The following is a 22,151-nucleotide window of genomic DNA, read 5'->3' as shown; positions in this document are numbered from 1 at the left end:
ATCAGAAATCACCATATAGAAGCACTGCAAACACAGTCTGTGGGGAAACCTTCAGTTACACGTCATCACTGTTTCTTTTTTTTTTTTTTTTTTTTTTTTAAATCAAAGGGTTTTATTTATTCCTCTGCCAATCACAGCTGATTTCCACCTACAATTATTTTTTAAGGTAAGAAACAGTAAGTCAACTGAACAAAGAGCTGGGGCTTTGGGCTCTGGAAGATTATTACACACTGACTGGGAAACGCAGGGCCTCAGGGTGGGGTCTAGTCAGGCTGGCTGCAGCAGGGCACGAACCTGCCTCAGTGGGCCTTCTCCAAGAACGCTCTGCAGCACCTGACACACTGCTGGTACACCGCCTCAAAGTCAGAGTCATTCCCATAATAAGGATCTTCAATAATAAGTTGTTTTTGTGGATCATAGCTCCCAAGTAGTTCGATTTTAGCTTTGCAGGTTTTAACTTGATTACTTTTTCTATTAAAATCTCTCAGATTGCTTTCATCCATACATAGTATATAATCAAATGTGGCAAAATCTTCTTTGGTAATCTGCCGGGCAACGTGGCTCATGGGAATGCCGTGCCTCTTCATGCAGTTCTGCCTTCGGTAGTCAGGGGGGTTCCCTATCTCATACCCGGAAGTCGCCGCGCTGTCTACCCTCCAATTCTCTGAGATGTTTTGATCAGTTACAAGTTTCCTGAAAACTGCTTCTGCAATGGGTGATCGACAAATGTTACCCAGACACACAAACAGCACGGACTTGGCTGCCGGCTCCGCCATCTTCCCGCGCGTAGTCTGTTTCAAGAGAAATACTAGAAATGTACTGAATATGGAAAGACCTTCAGCTGTCATTTAAATCTTAGTGTACACTGCAGGATTTATACTGGAGATAAACCACATAAATGTAATGAATGTCAGAAAGCTTCTGGCAAAAGCTCAAATTTTTCAATCAGCCATGGAGAGAAAACCCTATTAGACGGTATAAAAATCTTTGGACAATATGAATCACGTAGCATTTAAGACATCCTATAGGAGAGAAACCAAAGGAATGCAGTATTGGCTGTAACTTCAGTCATAAGTCCTTCCTGATAAATGTCAGAAAATGTGTGGTGGAGAAAAGTGCTATAAATACAGTAAATATGGGCAGAACTTTAACAATAGTACAAACGTTATTCTCCATCAAAGGGTTTATGCTAGAGAGAAAACAATTATTGCAATAAATGTGGGAGGTCGGTTAGCTAGCGTACATCTTAGCTGACATAAGTGAGTCCATGCTGGAGAAAATCACTATACATGTACAACTGTAATATTAGATGTCAATTTGGCCGGGCGCGGTGGCTCACGCCTGTAATCCCAGCACTTTGGGAGGCTGAGGTGGGTGGATCACAAGGTCAAGAGATTGAGACCATCCTGGTCAACATGGTGGAACTAAAAACACAAAATCAGCTGGGCGTGGTAGTGTGCCCCTGTAGTCCCAGCTACTTGGGAGGCTGAGGCAGGAGAAATGGCTTGAACCTGGGAAGCGGAGGTTGCAGTGAGCCAAGATCATGCCACTGCACTCCAGCCTGGTGACAGAGTGAGACATCTCAAAATAAATAAATAAATAAATAAATTTCTTATTTAGTATATATAAACTTATACAGGAGAGAAGGCCAGGCGTATAATTTAATAATTGTAGAAAGTCTATCAGTTGAAGTGCATCCTTCATTCTACACGAAAGAACTCACTGCAGAGACAAATCTTACATATTTAAGAAATGTAGCAAAACATTCAGAGTTCTTGGTATACCTTAGAAGATTCATGGTAGAAAAATATGAAGAAGAAAAAAATAAATAATTAAACAAAAAAAGAAAAATCTTAAGAATATAGGAATTACACACAACCTTTGCCACAAAGCTATTAGTAAACAGGTTTCTACAGTGAAAAAAACTAACGTACAAATGAGTGTGTTTCTTATTGCAGTATTGTATTAGTCTGTTTTGACACTGCTATCAAGAACTACCCGAGACTGGGTAATTTATAAAGGAAACAGATTTGATTGACTCACAGTTCTGCATGGCTGGAGAGGCCTCACAAAACTTACAATGATGGCAGAAGAGGAAGCAGGTACCTTTTTCACAGGGTGGCAGGAGGGAACGAAGTAGGAAGTTCCAAGCACATAAAACAATCCAATCTTATGAGAACTCACTATCATGAGAACAGCATGGGGTAAACCACCCCCATCAGCCAGTCCCCCTCCTCCTTTGACACATGGGATTACAGGTCCCTCCTTTAACATGTGGGAATCACAATTCAAGATGAGAATGAGATCTGGTTGGGGACACAGAACCAAACCATATCAAGTAGCTTGCAATTGTATTCAATAGACCTACTGTATATAAAGACTTTATCTACTGGGTATACAAAGATACCTAATGGATGTAGTGTGTGTGCTAGTTGAAAAGTATACTTGTAACGTAGTAAGAAGTAGTGAATAACAACAACCTTGGCTGAGAATCTACTATGGGCAAGATAAGACACACTCGATACTATTCAGAAGCTCAAAGATGTGCGTGTGTGTGTTTTCAGTATCACAATATGGCATAGTAAGTGAATTCTTTCTTTAAACCACTTCTTTCCTATCTCAGGGTCTTTTAACTATTCACCATAAAACCTTGTCTTGACTGCAGTGGTTAATATAGTAGATTCTGGTCATGTTACCTGGGTTTAAATCCCAGTTCCACTGCCTCAAGTCTCCTCATCTGAGAAATGGTGACAGTAATGGCACTTATTTCACAGCGTTAGTAAGATTAAAATAGTTATGGCAGGTAAAAATCTTCTAACATTGCCTGATATCTTCAAAAGCATGCGTTTTAAATGTTAGTTTCAGCATTATGATATTTTCATGGCTGGTTCCCCACCATTCTGGTAAACGCAAATGCCATGTTCTCTGAGGTTTCCTTCCACCTGTCACTCTCTGCTCTTGATGTTTCTAGTACATCTGTGACTACTGGGTGCAGTTGATAGTTGTGTTCCCCTCACTAGAACGTAAACTCAACATGTTTTGCATAGTTTTCTTGATTGAATGAAGTTCTGCAGCATAGATATTGGCAGTTGAAGCTGAGATTCCAATTCATAATGTTTTCCATTCAATGTTTTTCCCACGGCATTTTTCCCTTATGGATTCTATTTCTTCTATCCTCAGGGACCTTTATCTAATATACACATTTTGATTTCTGTTAATCTCCTCTGCTACTTCTCCTTAGCATCATTTTTTTTTTATCTCCTATTCTAACAATAATAATCTCTGATCATTTTGGGGGCAACTGTGCACCCAAACTCTTACGATGCTTTGGTATCACATTACATGGTTAATGCTTTCCTACACATTTTCTAACAAATGTCACAACTTAAGAGATGGTAATCTTTCCCATAGTTGCTCTTTGTGTCATGTGATTGTACCAGGGTTACTATAGAGTGCTTTTATTTAACTCGTCATGTCTCCACAAAGGAGAATTTATTCTTCATTATTCAGTAGGAGAATGTATGAATACAAGTTTAGCATTTGTCCTATCTGGGTGAAAAAGTTATTTCTATATTTGGAAAAATAGGAACCATCATCCTTCTGGGTATAGCTTCCCAATCTGACTGCATTAAATTAACAGTGAAAAGCAGCATTAAATTAACATTTACTTAGGTTTATCTTTGTTATCTGTTTATGTTGTTCTTCATTCCTTCACGCAATTCTGTATTTCTCTCTCACAGTACTTCTTTCTACCCAAAGACTTCCCTTTATTATTATTAGTGTAGATTTGCTGGCTATAGATGCTTTTTCTGTCTCTCTCTGAAGATATGTTTACCTGTCATTCATTTTTGAAGAACACTTATGCTGGGCTTAGTATTCTAGGTTGAGAATGGTGTTCATTCATAGCACATCAAAGGCATCATTCCATTGCCATCTGCCTCCCATCGTTTGAGGAGTAAGCTCAAATTATTGCTCTTTTGAAAGTAGTGTATTCAACCCTGGCCAGCTTTAGTATTTTGTCTTTGGCTTTGTTTCTTAGAAGTCTTGCTAAGTAAAATAGATATACATGTGGTTTTCTTCATATTTCTTATCTATGAGATATGCAGAGTTTTACACCTTTTACTAATTTTTGAAAATTTTCTGGAATTGTCTAAACAGATACTGCTTTTTCTCAATTTTGCTTACTTTTATCTTTCCAGAACGCACTTTTTGGTAGTCTTTTTTCTCTCTCTCTCTGATTCAGTTTGGATATTTTCACATCTCTGGGTCTTGTGGCCCTGTAGGACCTCCTGGCTGGGACAGGAGCCCAGTCGTATGATGGGCAAAGCACATGGGGTAGGTGAGAGAGACCAGCAGCTCTTGGAAATGGGGGCTGAGCTGTAAATATCTCCAACTCCCTCTCCCCAACGGCCCCCATTCCAAAAGGAAATCTCTCCTCCCCTCATGAGTTGAGGGCAATCACAACCCTAATAATAGCTGCTGTCCACCAAAACAGTGGCTGTGCATGAAGCCCTCTCCGACCCATACCCTGTAAACCTCAACTCTGTACATCATCTTAATGGCCCCTAGATGGGTCCACTCATTATCTCCATTTTGCACTGGAGTAAACATCCCTAGGAGAGTGTCACTTGCTTATAAACTCTTGAAGAGAAATAGGAAATCCTGAATTCAAACCGAGATTGAAGGACCTCCAGCCCACGACCTTTCTATTCCCTCTGTGCTTGGTGTCAGACCCCATTTCATTTTGACTCTTCGGAGGAGCCTTCTCAGGCCCCCGAGGGCACTGTGCAGACTTCCCGGATGCTGACAGTCAGGACTACTATTTTCATGTGGGGCTAATATTGACCAGCTTCCTAAAGATTACCTCATTTGCCGGGTGCGGTGGCTCATGCCTATAATCCCAGCACTTTGGGAGGCAGAGGCGGGTGGATCACAGGGTCAAGAGATCGAGACCATCCTGGTCAACAAGGTGAAACCCCATCTCTACTAAAAATACCAAAATTAGCTGGGCATGGTGGTGCGCACCTGTAGTCCCAGCTACTCAGGAGGTTGAGGTAGGAGAATTGCTTGAACCCAGAAGACGGAGGTAGCAGTGAGCCAAAATCGCGCCATTGCACTCCAGTCTGGGTAACAAGAGCGAAACTGTCTCAAAAGAAAAAAAAAAAATACAAAAATTAGCTGGGCATGGTGGCGCGTGCCTGTAGTCCCAGCTACCCGGGAGGCTGAGGCAGGAGAATTGCCTGAACCCAGGAGGCAGAGGTTGTGGTAAGCTGAGATCGTGCCATTACACTCCAGCCTGGGTAACGAGCAAAACGCCGTCTCAAAAAAAAAAAAAAGATTACCTCATTTACTTATTCCTCCTTTTCCCCAAGGAGAGTAGAGAGGAATGATAATTCCTGTCTCTTAATGTATCTGCAGTTCAGAGAGGGCAAGCAACATTCATACAGGACCACTGTTTGTTTTGTTTTCCGAGACGGAGTGCTGCTCTGTTGCCAGGCTAGAATGCAGTGGCACAGATCTCAGCTCACTGCAACTTCCGCCTCCCGGGTTCAAGCTATTCCCCTGCCTCAGCCTCCCGAGTAGCTGGGACTACAGGCACGCGCCACCACGCCCAGCTAATTTTTTTGTATTTTAGTAGAGACACAGTTTCGCCATGTTGGCCAGGATGGTCTCCATCTCCTGACCTTGTGATCCGCCTGCCTTGGCTTCCCAAAATGCTGGAATTACAGGCGCGAACCACCACACCCCGCCGAGAAAATATTTTAAATAGCCCATTTTCAAGGCAAGATAAATGTAAGTACTGGCAGCCAGCCTGCAAATGTAACAAACTGCATGGCTCATGCACACACAATGCAGAGGAGGGGTCGGCCCATAAAAAGGAAGAAAGTTTTGTTATTGGGAAATCAAAACTTAAGCAGGGAAGGGGACTGGCATTTAACCTTTTAAGTGGGATAATGAAACTTACGTGACATCTGAGAAGATCTGCGGGGGGGGGGGGCGGGGGGGGGAGGAGAGAAGGGGGTGATAAATTGCCTGTTGTTACTGCCCCAGATGAGCCTGCCTGCCAGACACCCAATCTTGCAAGACTGTTACTGAAAGTCTCTTTCACTGTTCGTGCCTCTAAGTCTATTCTTTGGGTTTGGATGGGTGAGTGTTTCCCACATAAGCAGCTGAGGTCTACATTGAACTAGGTTGGCTTGCCTTGTTCCCTTTATTCCTCTGAATGGAAAGGAAGGAGACTCTGGGCAGATTCCTCTCTGCCCAGTCTGCTAAGCCCAGAATGTAAGTAACCACACTGGGACATTGCTGCCTGGAGCCTCAAGTCCTTCCCCACAAACCTGCTTCTCATGGTCACCATTGCCACTGCCTGAACACCTCCAACAGGGTCACTGGTGGCACTCCCCCAAATCGCTGTCACAACCACATGCAATGATTAATTCCAGGGTCCAATTCATTCATTCCTGTCATCTAAACACCACCAGAGGATGCTTCCTCCACACCATACTGAACTGTCACTCAGTTATCAGTCACTACTGCAGACACTGGAGGGAAGATGAAGAATTGAGAATGTCCAATATGATCATCACCATGTCTCCGTACCCATGGCTTTCCCCACACATCCCTCTAAAAAATATCCTTAATCCCAACTACTCCTCCCCACCCCTGCGTAAAATCAATGACTGACAATGACGAAGTCCCAAGAGTGTTCCTTCTCCTACCTGCAGTTGACCAGCTACTTCTGAAACTGGCTGAATCTGGGCTGAGCCCTTCTTATAAAGCCCATAAACGGCCGGGCGCGGTGGCTCAAGCCTCTAATCCCAGCACTTTGGGAGGCCGAGGCAGGTGGATCACGAGGTCAAGATATCAAGACCATCCTGGTCAACATGGTGAAACCCCGTCTCTACTAAAGATATAAAAATTAGCTGGGCATGGTGGCACGTGCCTGTAATCCCAGCTACTCAGGAGGCTGAGGCAGGAGGAGGAGGCAGAAGTTGCAGTGAGCTGAGATCGCTCCATTGCACTCCAGCCTGGGTAACAAGAGCAAAACTCCGTCTCAAAAATAAAAAAAAAGCCCATGAACATCCTGTCCTCCTGCCTAGATGAAACCTGCTCGCACATGTACGTTCCCAGGTTGTGCTGCGGTATGAGCCGTTCTCTGACTCACCAGTGCATCATGCAGTATGCAGTGATGGGCGTAGGCAGTAGTATTACCATATCAGGTTGTGCCTGCCCCATCACAATTGGCCCACAGAGATAGTGCAATTGTGTCTGTGATCCACACATCAGGTTTTTGGGTGTCCCTATCACACGTCTGCCCCACGAGTCTCTGTGGAGACTGCTATGGTGTTTCCGTGTCTCCATCCTGTCTCACAGGTCCCTGCGTGTTCTGCACATGCCTGGGTGTTTCATGTTTCTCATACTCTCTTCTGTGGTGGATGTGGCATACATGTATGGCTCCAGGCTGTGCTGGGGAGTGTCAGCTTCCTACATCTGTCAGCGTATGCCACAGGTGTGTGTGTATTTTGCTAGGAAGTGCTGTCACCACTGCACATCTGTCTCACAGCCAGCACATACAGTACCTGTAATGTTTATTTCCAGGCTGCCCGTGTTGTGACAGCAAAAGACACACTGTTTCCAGGTTTGTCACCACCATAAACCCGTCCATTTGGAAGAGATCTTAATTACTAATTTCATCAACATCTAGTATACAGGAAATACTGGGGAATGGGGGGCAGAGTAGGCGGTGAACACATTGAGCAGAATCAGAGATTTAATAAGCCAAATCAAGAATGTGGGACGTTCTAATGGATAAGCAATTTAGCAATGTCATATTAATATTAAAAAAGCAAGCAGTACATAGAGGTTAATAAACTCAAAGACACACCTACTAAACATCGAATATATTGTGTATGCTCATAGCATATTAATCTTAAATATGCTTGTAGCAATCTGTCTTGATAAAATTCAGCACTGTATGTAAAATATAATTTTGTACATATATACATTTTTATTTTGTATATTAAACTTATAGTTAGGAAAGGGTCCTTAAATTTTAGAAATGCAATCTGAAGACTTTATGCCTTTAACAAAATATCTGTGATTATAAATCCACATAGGGACAGATGAAACAAGAACCACCAGGAACTGCTTGACAGTTTGTGATGAAAAAAAAAAGAACGACCATAAATAATAAATGCACCACTGCATTCCAACCTGGGAGACAGAGTGAGACCCTGTGTGAAGAAAAGATAAACGGTGGAAGATTGGGACAGGGTTCATCAAGGTTTCATAACAATGTCTTCCATTTATGGACATATTTGAAAATAGGCAGAATATGTCCTAATATTTATCTTAGAAAAGGCAGAGTATGTCCTATGCTGCAAAGGATAAATTGAAAAGGACTTGAAGAAACACTTCATTTTGGGGACGTAAGATGTATAAAAACAAATATATATGTACATATTTTTATTTCTTTGAGACAGAGTTTTTCTCTTGCTGCCCAGGCTGGAGTGCGATGGTAAGTCATCAGCTCACCACAACCTCGACCTCCCGAGTTCAAGTGATTCTCCTGCCTTAGCCTCCTGAGTAGCTGGGATTACAGGCATGTGCCAGCATACCTGGCTTATTTTGTATTTTTCATAGAGATGAGGTTTCCCCATGTTGGTCAAGCTGATCTTGAAATCCTGACCTCAGATAATCCACTGGCGTATGCTTAGTCTCCTACCGCACCCAGCCATATATTTTAAAAATAAACAATCCGTTCTAAGGTTAAGGATAAAAAACCCGTGCAACTTAAGTCAATTACATCTCAATAAAGCTGTTAAAAAAATAAATATTTAAAACTTGCCACTTCCTGATCATTTTACTTTTTTTTGTTTGTTTTTGAGACGGAGTTTCGCTCTTGTTACCCAGGCTGGAGTGCAATGGCGCGATCTCGGCTCACGGCAACCTCCGCCTCCTGGGTTCAGGCAATTCTCCTGCCTCAGCCTCCTGAGTAGCTGGGATTACAGGCACACGCCACCATGCCCAGCTAATTTTTTGTATTTTTAGTAGAAACGGGGTTTCACCATGTTGACCAGGATGGTCTTGATCTGTTGACCTCGTGATCCACCCGCCTCGGCCTCCCAAAGTGCTGGGATTACAGGCCTGAGCCACCGCGCCCGGCCATTTTACGTTTTATTGTCATCTTTATTCTTCTGATTATCTGTGGATACTCTACCAGTATATCGGAAACAGAATACAAAGGTGTGTTACCAGAAACTCTTCCCAACTCCAGGTTCAGTGACATCATTTTGGCAGCTTGAAATTGACCACAGCTGGGGCTGGGAGAGTAGGGTGACCTTGGCCTTGTGGATCCATGGCCTGAGGCGGGTAAGAGGGTTGGGGGTGAGTATGGGTGAGGTCATAGAAAGGAGGGAGGAGTGATGGCCGGAAGCAACAGTGCGACTGTATGCTTAGCTGAGGAGTGGTACTGCTGACAGAAGGCATGAACAATTTTACCAAAGTGAGCTCTTGTTCATGCTGCCCACAGGTCACTCCAAAACTCCTGTTTCACACTTTGTGCAGACAAACCTTCCAGAATTGTAGGACGCACTTCACCGCCAGTGCTGGGACTCGGCTTCCTTACTTCCCTCCTTTACATAGCTTTTATAAGTGTTTCGTCGGAGCCTCTTATACTATGCTCTTCCTAGGAACTGGGCACACAGTGAATAGGAAAAAAGGCCTTGGTTTTCTCAAAGCTTAGAATCTCGTAGGGAAGATGGAAGATTTAATAAGCAGTTTTAATAAAATGCTAACACTAAGTAGGCACACAGTAAACGTTTGCTTAATAAAACCAAAAGTATGGCTGAACATAGACCTCTATGTATATAGTTCTGACTTTTATAACCACGCCCTATCTAAAATCACCAAGTAAGGGTAGACAGAAAACCAAAAAGAATATAACACGAGCATTTACATTAAGGAAACTGGCAAAGACTACAAACCTAGTTTTAATTTAATACATTATCGAATGCTTAGATTTAAGAAAGTTGGCCAGGCGCAGTGGCACACGCCTAATATCCCAGCGCTTTGGGAAGCCGAGGCGGCTGGATCACGAGGTCAAGAGATCGAGACCATCCTGGTCAACAAGGTGAGACCCCGTCTCTACTAAAAATACAAAAATTAGCTGGGCACGGTGGCGCGCGCCTGTAGTCCCAGCTACTCAGGAGGCTGAGGCAGGAGAATTGCTTGAACCCAGGAGGCAGAGGTTGCGGTGAGCCGAGGTCACGCCATTGCACTCCAGTCTGGGTAACAAGAGCAAAACTCCGTCTCAAAAAAAAAAAAAAAAAAAAAAAAAAAAAAGAAAGAAAGTGACAGAGAACATGTTAATGCAGATTAAAAATAAAAATGTATAGAGAATATGGGCATTACATTATGCACAAAAAGACTGTGAAAAAGACCAGGTGCGGAGGCTAATGCTCTGTTATCTCAGCACTATTGGAGGCAGAGGTGGGAAAAATTCTTAAGGCCAGGAGTTAGAAACTAGCCTAGGAGACCCTGTCTATACACACACACACACACACACACACACACACCACACATTCTTACATGGGTGGTGAGGAATTTTTAAAAGAAAATTACTAACTAGTAACGCTACCCACTAACCGAAGCTAAAGATTTAAACATAAGACCTAACACCATAAAAAGCCTAGAAGGAAACCTAGGCAAAACAAACTATCATTAGAGTGAACTGGCAACCAACAGAATGGGAAAAAATTTTTGCAATCTACCCATCTGACAAAGGGCTAATATCCAGAATCTACAAAGAACTTAAACAAATTTACAGGAAAAAAACAACCCCATCAAAAACTGAGCGAAGGATATGAAAAGTCATTTTTTAAAAGAAGGCATTTATGCAGTCAACAAACATATGAAAAAAGCTCATCACTGCTCATTAGAGAAACAAATCAAAACCACATTGAGATAGCATCTCACACTAGTTAGCATGGTGATCATTAAAAAAATCAGGCAACAACAGATGCTGGAGAGGATGTGGAGAAATAGGAACAATTGTACACTGTTGGTGAAAGTGTAAATTAGTTCAACCATTGTGGAAGACAGTGTGGTGATTCCTCAAGGATGTAGAGATAGAAATTCCATTTGACCCAGCAATCCCATTACTGGGTATATACCCGAAGGATTATAAATCATTCTATTATAAAGACATGAGGCTGGGCGTGGTGGCCCAAGCCTGTAATCCCAGCACTTTGGGAGGCCGAGGCAGGTGGATCATGAGGTCAAGAGATCGAGACCATCCTGGTCAACATGGTGAAACCCCGTCTCTACTAAAAATACCAAAAATTAGCTGGGCATGGTGGCGCGTGCCTGTAATCCCAGCTACTCAGGAGGCTGAGGCAGGAGAATTGCCTGATCCCAGGAGGCGGAGGTTGCGATGAGCCGAGATCGCGCCATTGCACTCCAGCCTGGGTAACAAGAGCGAAACTCCGTCTCAAAAAAAAAAAGGCACGTGCACACATGCGGCACTGTTTACAACAGCAAAGACTGGGAACCAACCCAAATGCCCATCAAAGATAGACTGGATAAAAAGAAAATGTGGCACATATACAACATGGAACACTATGCAGCCATCAAAAAGGATGTTCATGTCCTTTGAAGGGATATGGGTAAAGTTGGAAACCATCATTCTCAGCAAACTGACACCAGAACAGAAAACCAAACACATCATGTTCTCACTCATAGTAGGTATTAAATAATGAGAACACATGGACACAGGGAGATGAACATCTCACACAAGGGCCTGTCAGGGGGTGGGACACCAGAGGCAGGATAGCAGGGGGTAGAAAATTGGGGAGGGATAGCATTACGAGAAATATCTAATGTGGACGACAGGGAATGGATGCAGCAAACCATCATGGCACGTGTACACCTATGTAACAAACCTGCACATTCTGCACATATACCCCAGAAGTATAATAATAATTTTAAAAAATTAAAAATTTGGGCGAGGCATGGTAGTTCACACCTGTAATCCCAACACTTTTGGAGGCAAAGGCGTTTGAGACCAGCCCGGCCAACAGAGCAAAACCCTGTCAGTACTAAAAATACAAAAATGAGTTGGGTGTGGTGGTGTACACCTGTAGTCCCAGCTACTTGGGAGGCTGAGGCATGAGAATGGCTTGAATCTGGGAGGCGGAGGTTGCTGTGAGCCGAGATTGCGCCACTACACTCCAGACTGGGCAACAGAGCAAGACTCTGTCTCAAAATGAGAACAAAATTGAGGGCCAAGCATGGTGGCTCATATCTGTAATCCCAGCAGTTTGGGAGACCAACACGGGAGGATCTCGAGTCCAGGAGTTCAAGACCAGCCTGCACAAAATGGGAAAACCCCATCTGTACGAAAACAATTAGCCAGGCAAAGTTAGCCACACAGCTGTAGTCCCAGCTACTTGGGAGGCTGAGGCAGTAGAATCCCCTGAGCCTGGGATGTTGAAGCTGTAGTGAGCCATGATAGTACCACAACACTCTGTCTGAGCAACAGGGTGAGACCCAATGTCAAAAAAAAAAAAAAAAAAGAAAAAGAAAAAATTTCCTCTGATAGAAAAAGACTTGTTAAACACAACAAAAAACTGTATCATAGAATAATGAGGAAAATTCCAACATGTCTTTATTACTAAAGATAGTTATTTGGCACTGTTTTTAAAATATAAACTCATCTAAAAAAAAGCAGGGGAAGGCCAGGCACGGTGGCTCACGCCTATAATCGCAGCACTTTGGGAGGCCGAGGCGGCAGATCATGAGGTCAAGAGATCGAGACCATCCTGGTCAACATGGTGAAACCCCGTCTCTACTAAAAATACAAAAATTAGCTGGGCATGGTGGCGCGTGCCTGTAATCCCAGCTACTGGGGAGGCTGAGGCAGGAGAATTGCCTGAACCCAGGAGGCGGAGGTTGTGGTGAGCCGAGATCGCGCCATTGCACTCCAGCCTGGGTAACAAGAGCGAAACTCCGTCTCAAAAAAAAAAAAAAAAAAAAAAAAAAAGCAGGGAAAAAATATGAACAGATATTTTACGAAAGGTACACAGGTGGCAACTAAAAACATTAAAAAATGTTTAACATAATGAAGTTTTAGGAAAATGCAATGAAAATCACAGTGAGATACCACTACTCATATATTAAAAGAGCTGAAATAAAAAAGAGTGGCCACATGAAGCTCTGGCAGGGATGTAGAGGAACTGGAACTCTCAGATGCCCTTGGTGGGAATGCAAAGGAAACATCCATTTAGATCAGTTTGGCATTTCTTAAAATGTTAGATATTCACCTACGTTGTAACTAAGACATGACAGTTTGAGTTATTAACATAGAGAAAATAAAACATGTCCATATAAAGAACTGAATGCAAGTAGTTATAGCCGCTTTATTTGTAATATACAAAAATCTGTAAATAACATAAATGTCCCTGAACACATAAACAGTGACTTATCCACAGAACAGCATGATACTCAGCAACACAAATATTCATCATTGTTGAATCTCAAAATAATTATACAGCATGAAGAAAACCAGTAAGAAAAAAAGTCTGTGTGTGTGTGTATGTATGTATGTATATATATAAAATTTAAAATTCCAGAAAATGCCAACTAATTTACTGTAAAGGAAATCAGTTGATCCCGGAAGAGCTGGGGAAGGCAGAAAGAGATTAGAAAAGGATACAAGGAAAATATATGGGTGACAGATAAATTCATTTTCATGGTTGTGATGATGGTTTCATGGCTTTACCAAAACTGTACATTTTGGATACCTGTACTTTGTTGTATGTCAGTTGTAGAAATTAGACTAACTTCACAAAGCTTTAAAAAGTGGTTCAAAATTAAGAGCCTAGATGTTCCACTTTCTTTTTCTGAAAGTCAGGTTGGTAACCTGATACAGACTCCACCATCTCTCTGTCTCCTCATGCGCTGAGAGAGGCAACCGTGCCTCAGGGGCAGAAAATTCTGGCAAGCACTGAAGGCTGTTGCCACCTGAATTAATAGGAAAATGTTGGCTGAGTCACAAAGTCACATCCCTGAACTGCAGAATGATCCTTCTCTCTATTCTTATTCTCCTGCCTGCATAGCACTGGCCTTGAGATGAACAGCCCAGAGAGGATATAAGGAGCCACAAAACCGTTATGGACCGTTTTCTGACAATGATCTCAGCCATAAGAAACAGTTACAGAGATCCTGAAAATTTCTGTACTCACTAATCCCACACAGCCATATCATTGGAAAATTTGTAACGAACTTTGAGAAGAGGCATTCCATCTAATTTACTGCAGTCTACTCTACTCCCCATTTGCCCAGTTTTGGTCCCAATTACAGTTGTGCCTGGAACTTCACCTCTACACCTATAGTCTGAAAACAAGTGGAACCAGCCTACACTGACTTATACATCATGGCACATGGCTCCTTTGCAGGGCCTGGGAAACAGATTCCCCCCAGTGATGCTAAGAATCATGTGGTATCTCCTGTGAACAACTGAACAAAATTTATGTTCACGGAAGCACTGGGGATTGTCACAACTACCTCTTTTCTTTTCTTTTTGAGATGGGGTCTCGCTATGTTGCTAAGGCTGGACTGCAGTGGCTATTCACAGGTGCAATCCCACTACTGATCGGCATGTGAGTTTTGACCAACTGCCTCCTTTTCACGGTGACCTCTGACCTCACAAAAATGGCAACAGATCACAATACAGGAACACAAAGCCTGGCAGTCTTGACTTTGAGGCCTTGGGCAGTAGGCCAATGACACCAATGCAGGACAGAATCCTGTACTCTGCCATCACATCGTCCCTTACGAGCACAGAAAATTTGAGATCTCCACAAAATCTATCCACCCCTTCATGCTCACATGACTATTCTGCTGATAAGCCATTCAACACAATGAATAGAAACCCCAAGATTAAAAGTGCATAAATTTTTTAAAACCTTTGTTTTGAGACAGAGTTTCGCTGTTGTCACCCAGGCTGCAGGGCAATGGCGCAGTCGTGGCTCACTGTAACCTCTGCCTCCGGGGTGCAAGCAACTCTCCTGCCTCAGCCTCCCGAGTAGCTGGGATTATAGGCGCCTTCTACCATGCTGGCTACTTCTGTATTTTCATTAGAGATGGGTTTCACCACATTGGTCAGGCTGGTGACCGGGCCTCAGTTGATCTGCCTGCCACAGCCTCCCAAAGCGCTGGGATTACAGGCCTAAGCCACTGCGCCCGGCCTTTTTAAAAAGATCACCAATCAGAGCAATGGGCGCCAAGCAGTTTCCAAACTGGTGAATCAGAATCTGGAAATATTCATTACAAGCATCATGTGAGACCAACAATGTCTCTAAAAAAAGTAATCCTTCTGGCCGGGCGCGGTGGCTGAAGCCTGTAATCCCAGCACTTTGGGAGGCCGAGGCGGGTGGATTACAAGGTCAAGAGATCAAGACCATCCTGGTCAACATGGTGAAACCCCGTCTCTACTAAAAATACAGAAAATTAGCTGGGCATGGTGGAACGTGCCTGTAATCCCAGCTACTCAGGAGGCTGAGGCAGGAGAATTGCCTGAACCCAGGAGGCGGAGGTTGCGGTGAGCCGAGATCGCGCCATTGTACTCCAGCCTGGGTGACAAGAGTGAAACTCTGTCTCAATAAACAAAAAGTAATCCTTCTTAGAAAGCTGACAGTGCAACTCAGATTGATTCCTCTGGACCACAAATGGGACAGGTCTATACTCTAAAGTCAGAGAAAGGACCATGAGGACTTCCTGCATGCTTGGGCTATTAATAATTTCCCCAAGCAAATGGGAGAACACAGAGGTTTATTTCTCTGAGCACTGTGGGGAAGTGACTCATGCACATGGTGTGCACCTGCCAGGTGGTAGAGATGAAATGGCTTCAGCCTCAGAAATGGGCAGTGACGTAAATCAGGCTATGGCCCTGGACAGATTATAAATAACAAGGAACCTCTTCAAAGCTTCCCACATACCCGAAGCTTATGAAGAATCGCCCATTGTGGCTGCTCAAAGTTTAAATTTAGGAGGATGGCTCCCAGTCTCTCCAGTGCTATTATACCAAATAAAGAAACAGCACCTTCCCTTCACATTTAAGGCCTTTCTTCAGTGTGAACTTTCCGATGTCGAATGAGGTTAGATTTGCGGCTAAAGGATTTCCCACATTCACTGCATTCATAAGGCCTTTCTCCAGTGTGAACTCTTTGGTGCCGAATAAGGTCAGATTTGTGAGTAAAGGGTTTCCCACATTCACTACACTCATAAGGTCTTTCTCCAGTGTGACCTCTCTGGTGCTGAATGAGGCTAGAGCTCTGGCTAAAGGATGTCCCACATTCACTACACTCATAAGGTCTTTCTCCAGTGTGAACCCTCTGGTGCTGAATGAGGCTAGCACTTTGGCTAAAGGACTTTCCACATTCACTACACTCGTAAGGTCTTGTGCCAGTATGAATTCTCCTGTGTTGAATGAGGTCAGGTTTGCAGGTAAAGGATTTTCCACATTCACTGCATTCATAAGGCCTTTCTCCAGTGTGAACTCTTTGGTGCCGAATCAGGATATATTTGCGGCTAAATGATTTCTCACATTCACTGCACTCATAAGGCCTATCACCAGTGTGAATGCTGCGGTGTCGAATGAGGTGAGAGAACTCTCTAAAGAATTTCCCACATTCGCAGCACTGATAAGGCCTTTCTCCAGAGTGAACTCTCTGGTGTTGGAAAAGGCATGAGCTTTGTCTAAAGGATTTCCCGCACTTGCCACATTTATAAGGCCTTTCTCCAGTGTGAACTCTTTGGTGTTGAATCAGAATAAATTGGCGGCTAAATGATTTCTCACATTCACTGCACTCATAAGGCCTATCACCAGTGTGAATGCTGCGGTGTCGAATGAGGTTAGAGAACTGCCTAAAGGATTTCCCACATTCGCTGCACTCGTAAGGTCTTTCTCCACTGTGAATTCTCTGGTGTTGAATGAGTTCTGATTTGCAGCTAAAAGCTTTCCCACAATCACTGCACTGATAAGGCATCCCTCCAGTGTGAACTCTTCTGTGTCGAATGAGATTGAAGCTTTGTCTAAAGGATTTCCCACATTCAAAGCACTGATAAGGCCTTTCTCCAGAGTGAACTCTCTGGTGTCGGAAAAGGTTAGAGCTTTGTCTAAAGGATTTCCCGCACTCACCACATTTATAAGGCCTTTCTCCTGTGTGAACTCTCTGGTGTTCAATCAGGTTAGATTTGCAGCTAAAGGATTTCCTACATTCACCACACTCATAACGCACTTCTCTGGTGTGACGTCTCTGGTGGTGGATGAATTCAGATGTATGGATAAAGGCTTTCCCATGATCACTGCATTCATAAGGCCCTTCTCCAGTGTGAACTATCTTAGGTAAGCCTAGGTGGCACTTTTTGCTAAAGGATTCCCCACATTCACTACACTCGAATGTCTTTGGTCCAGAGTGAATTTGCTGGTGCTGAACAAGTGTGTTCTTGCAGGTGAAAGCTTTCTCACATTTACTACACTCATAAAGCCCTTCTTCAGAGCAGACACTCTGAGGCTGAACAAGTGTGTGTGTGTGGCTTGAAGCTTTTTGACATTCACCCCACTGGTAACAACATTTTGCCCCATGAAATGCCCGTATATGCTTGCTGCTGCTACTGTGTGGCTCCTCACCACTAGGAGTGGCTTGGTGTTGGAGTAGGCCCGTGGAGGGTGGGACGTCCTCCCCACAGGTAAAATAATTCAACATATGGAATCTGCAGCCTGTCACAAATGTAGCCCCATCCACATTCCTTTTCCAGGGTTCTTCTTCATTGTTATGCTTTTGGTGCTGGTGAAGGTCAGCATTAAAACAGAAGCCTCTCACACTTGTGCCACCCAAGTATGACTTTTGCACAGGGGATGTGGTTTGGTGCTCAGCCTCAGACAAAATGTCCTTCAAGACTGGGGCACACATCTTAACCGCACTGAGGTGAGTTTTCTGGGTGGGTGTGTCCCCCTTAGAAGTTCTGACCTGTAACTTTCCTCCTACAGATGCAGTGTGCTCAGAAGCTATGGCCTCATTCTGTGTCCCATGGCAATAACCTGAAAGCAGAGAAACACTGATGAAACGCATGGCGACTTTGATGAAAGGGGAAAGATGTATCACAGAAAGTGTGAGACACAAGAACTGAGTGCACAGAACCGTTCTGAGAACAAGGGAACTGAGGAGGAATAGTCTGCTTTGAAGTACTGGGCTTTGGAGACTATAGAGATGTCATTTCATCACAAGAAGGACAGGAGAGTGAGGTACAGCACAGGAGGAGGAGGAAGACGGTCTCCAACTCACTCTCTGCCAAAGCCCTCAGGAGGACTTTGCTATTCATGTTTGTGCTACGAAGTAGGCTGCTGTCGTCCAGTCCTAGGTAAATCCAATGAAACCGGGTAGTTGGTGATCAAAGAGGCCTATCTGAGGCTGTGTGTATACCTCATAACACAGTGAGTGTAGACTGAAGATCACTGAAAAGCAGTGAGCTGTAGAGAGGAACAAGTGACACACTGAGACCACGAGGGCGGAGGTAGCCAAACGCTGGAAGTGATGATGAAACGACAATTCAGCACAGTATTAACTACAGGGAAGTAGAAGTAGAAACGAGGTATGGCCAGTGGCACTTGCACCAAAATGCTGCCGGGCACACTGCAGGTTCCTGATGTGATTCTAATACAACCATGAGGTCATGCCCTTCCAAGGCTGCCACTCACTAAGGCCAGGCCTCCTCTGAGACCACCTTGCCTTTTCACTGTGTGAAGCGACGAGGGCACTCCCTGCAGCCCTCACCGTGTTTCCACATAACACATGAGTAATTTAAGTCTCCAGGAAAGAGGACAGGGGAGTAACCAGCACTCACAAAACAAACAAAAAACACTCAAAGGAGGGTCTTGTAAAAAGAGCTCCCTAGTTCATGTAAGGAGTAACCATGACAATGCCTGCAATGGCTGATATCGGTGCACATAAGGAAGTGGCAGCTAGAGGAAGAGGTCAGAAGGTACCGTGGATCTGTACACAGTCATCCTCACAGGGAGACGACAAGAAAGGTAAGATCCAGGAGGCTGACAGCAAGACTCCTGAGACAGAGAGAACCCTGGGGTCAAAAACTAAGGCAGAGACCATTCAGAACACTGGGAGGGATGCTAGGACCTTACCCAGGGAGGTCACATGTGCAAAGTTCTCCAGCATCACATCGCAGTACAGGAACCTCTGAGCTTCATCAAGGAGCTCCCACTCTTCTTGGGAGAAATAAATGGCCACATCCTCAAAGGTCGTACGCTGTCATTGCAGGAATAGTTCAATCCACGATCAGACTTGGAGTTCATTATCCTCTCACCCCCAATATCCATCCCCGGGTCACCCTATTGTCCACCTCAGAGGAGATAACCAGCCACGGTGCCATCGATGCCTACTCTCTCCCCACAGTTCCACTGACACCAAGTCCCTGAATAACAACAATAGGCACGTGAACAGATAGATGCTATCTAAGCTCTGGGTCTGGCAGGTAGGGTATACCTCTCGTTACAAACACCGGTTAGGGAGAAGTGGCCATAGAGAGGGTGTGAGTGATCTGACATTTGTCTTGTCAGGCAGTATCCCTGAAGTCGCCAAGATTCATCCTCCAAGACACAAGTAACATGGGCTCACCCTTTACCCCTATGACTCCAGTTCACCCGCAAGGTCCTCAGTTTATTCTCTCTTCTCATGCACATCACTCTTTGAACCACACCTGTCTCACACAGCTGTATTCCCACAGCCACAACCTCAAAGGTCACACAACTTTTCCATGATGAGGACAGTTCATTCTATGATCAGTATCTTCCTAGGATTCCAAAGTCATCCCCGCTGCATCTATCCCTGTTGATCTTCCTCTCCATCTTCTCATATGAAAGAATAAAACTGGACCTGGTGACACTGATGCCCCCTCTCTCCGCATGATCCCATTCGTCATTGTGTTCTCCCATACTAATAAGAGGCAGCTGGTCAAGTATCTAAGCTCTGAGCCTGCCGTGCAAGGATCCACACACTCTCCTGTACAGAAACTCTCCTGGAAGACTGCAGGCCATTGCTCCCAAACACAACCAGAAGTCTAGGGTCATACTTCACCCTTGTGTCCTGAATGCCAAGGGGCCACCACTTCACATTCTTGTCTCCGCATACACGTCACTCCACCACACCTCTCTCACAGTGCCACTCCCTCCGCCACAGCTTACTCCCTGCCTCACGCCGTGAGCATCTCCTTGATCTCCCCACTGGTTACTCAGCACATGGGGCCCAGAGAGTGGCCGGCAAATTCTAACACCATTCAGTACTACCCCAGATCAGTCGGTTTCCCATGCTGCAGCCACCAGGAGCCTAAAAGACCTAAGCCAGATCACCTCCCTATTCCACTCCAAACCTCCTATTGTTACTATTAAGTAACGAATAGATAGATACTCAACTTCTCAGGGAACTATTCCAGGTCTGACTTCTACCCCTCTGTTCACTGAATAAGAAAAGAATTGTCGGTTCCTGAACCATCTCAGCCTCCTCTCCAAACCTTTGCATATACTGATAACTATGCCTTGGACAACCTTCTACATCTCCAGCTGCCAACAACTTCATATAATCTGACCTGGACTTAGGACACTGGGCTTTGTATCTGCTCAACGTCCCAGGACCCAAAAGTGGTGGGAGAGCAGATCAAGAGCACCACTTGTTCAGAGACTATAATGGGTGAACTGAGGACCAGTCACAAACACCACTCCCCAGTTAAGCTCCATAAGCGATTCTACAGTTATGGGAATCTACAGAAACAGAAAAGCCACGAGAGTCAGGAACCACCACTAGGTTCCACAGGCTCAGTGGAAAAAGCCACTTTTGGAGCCAGGTGGCCTGGGCTGCCTGCACTATCTCTGCACCTCAGTCCTCAGTGCTGACTCTACCAGCTGTGTGAGCTTGGACAAGAACTCAATCTTCCCGTGTCTAACTACTACCACCTCTCTGCAGCCTGCTCTTCCCCTGAGCAACGTTTGGAAAGCGTTAGGAAATCCGAGCCCAGTGTCCCTATCTGTTCACAACCCTCCAAGGCTGCCAGTTTCCTCAGAACGGTCAAATTCCTCAGGTGCAATTCGGCCTCATTCTTTTTTTTTTTTTTTTTTTTTTTTTTGAGACGGAGTTTCGCGCTTGTTACCCAGGCTGGAGTGCAATGGTGCGATCTCGGCTCACCACAATGTCCGCCTCCTGGGCTCAGGCAATTCTCCTGCCTCAGCCTCCTGAGTAGCTGGGATTACAGGCACTCGCCACCATGCCCAGCTGATTTTTTGTATTTTTAGTGGAGACGGGGTTTCACCATGTTGATCAGGATGGTCTCGATCTCTTGACCTTGTGATCCACCCGCCTTGGCCTCCCAAAGTGCTGGGATGACAGGCGTGAGCCGCCGCGCCCGGCCAATTCTGCCTCATTCTATGTTCCTGCAGACACGAGATGGATCCCAGGCTCCCGAATCCCCCCGGCTTAGCTGCGACCCCAAGCTCTGCACGCGCCAGGGCCCCTCCCTGCCCGTCACGTTTCCCTACACACTGCGCGTCATAAACGGGCCCCACCCACAAGCGCCTTCCTTTCCCGGGCACCGCGGCCTGGGCTGCAGGGCTGTGAGCAGACGCCCCTCCTGGGCTTTAGGACTTTTGTTGGGAGAGGGCGGGCGAGACCCGAGGACGCAGCACTCACCTGAGCCGGGTCCCTCATTGTGAACGCCGCCATTGAGCTCTGTCGACCAGGCGGGGAGCGGCGGGCGACCGGGGCGGGCCTTCGAACACAGCGGTCCCTATCCCGGGCTTGACACAGCTCACCGGGCGTGGCGTCGCCGAGCCTCAGACTTACTTTCGCGCCTTCTCTGTACCGTGTCTCAGTCGCGACCCCCGCTGTGGAGGTTCTGTTGGGATCGACAAACAGGAGAGAAGCCAAGAAAACCGCCGCGAGGAGAACGCCGGAAGTTCCGCTCTGTCGTCCTGCACATGCGCGGAAGTCCGCCTATCCTGGTTTCTCATTGGCTCAACTTCGCCGCCATTTAGCGATCTCTGCTCTGGGTAATGTAGTTTCGTCAACTCCGCAGAGCTCTCCGGA

General features: G+C 45.1%; 2 protein-coding genes across 5 annotated transcripts in view; one reads left to right on the top strand and one right to left on the bottom strand.

Annotated features, from left to right (window-relative positions):
• LOC100391085 (uncharacterized) overlaps positions 1–19,965 on the top strand; it is a 41,172-nt gene extending 21,207 nt beyond the window's left edge. For 2 of the 3 annotated variants that reach the window (XM_078361006.1, XM_054249853.2), the window contains exon 5: positions 8,118–8,834. The gene's annotated coding sequence lies outside the window, so the exon portion shown is untranslated. Of the gene's footprint in view, positions 1–8,117; positions 8,835–18,052 lie in introns of those variants that run through there. The other variant, XM_054249851.2, reaches the window with a different exon arrangement.
• Positions 72–22,025, bottom strand: LOC144576368 (low molecular weight phosphotyrosine protein phosphatase-like). Of its 2 annotated transcripts, XM_078360974.1 has the most exons (3): positions 21,756–22,025; positions 19,202–19,325; positions 14,569–18,103 (listed from the first exon to the last, which is right to left on the bottom strand). In XM_078360974.1, exons 1-3 carry the CDS (start codon positions 21,786–21,788, stop codon positions 16,116–16,118), a joined length of 2,145 nt encoding a protein of 714 aa, XP_078217100.1. In that variant the 5' UTR covers positions 21,789–22,025; the 3' UTR covers positions 14,569–16,115. The 2 variants fall into 2 exon arrangements, with proteins under 2 accessions (XP_035139821.2, XP_078217100.1); XM_035283930.3 differs by lacking the exons at positions 14,569–18,103; positions 19,202–19,325 and adding an exon at positions 72–791.
• Between the last annotated feature and the right edge of the window lie 126 nt (positions 22,026–22,151).

Source organism: Callithrix jacchus, chromosome 22, assembly GCF_049354715.1.
Source record: "Callithrix jacchus isolate 240 chromosome 22, calJac240_pri, whole genome shotgun sequence".
Taxonomy (NCBI): Eukaryota; Metazoa; Chordata; class Mammalia; order Primates; family Cebidae; genus Callithrix; species Callithrix jacchus.
The sequence above is the reverse complement of the archived record's forward strand: the minus strand, read 5'-3'. Positions and strand labels throughout refer to the sequence as shown.

Excerpts from the sequence above, each read along its gene's own strand:
- LOC144576368 (XM_078360974.1), bottom strand. The coding sequence starts at position 21,788 with ATGGCGGCGTTCACAATGAGGGACCCGGCTCAG. Across the intron at positions 19,326-21,755 it reads CAATGAGGGACCCGGCTCAG|CGTACGACCTTTGAGGATGT; the intron begins GTGAGTGCTGCG and ends CTGCAATGACAG. Across the intron at positions 18,104-19,201 it reads TGCACATGTGACCTCCCTGG|GTTATTGCCATGGGACACAG; the intron begins GTAAGGTCCTAG and ends CTCTGCTTTCAG.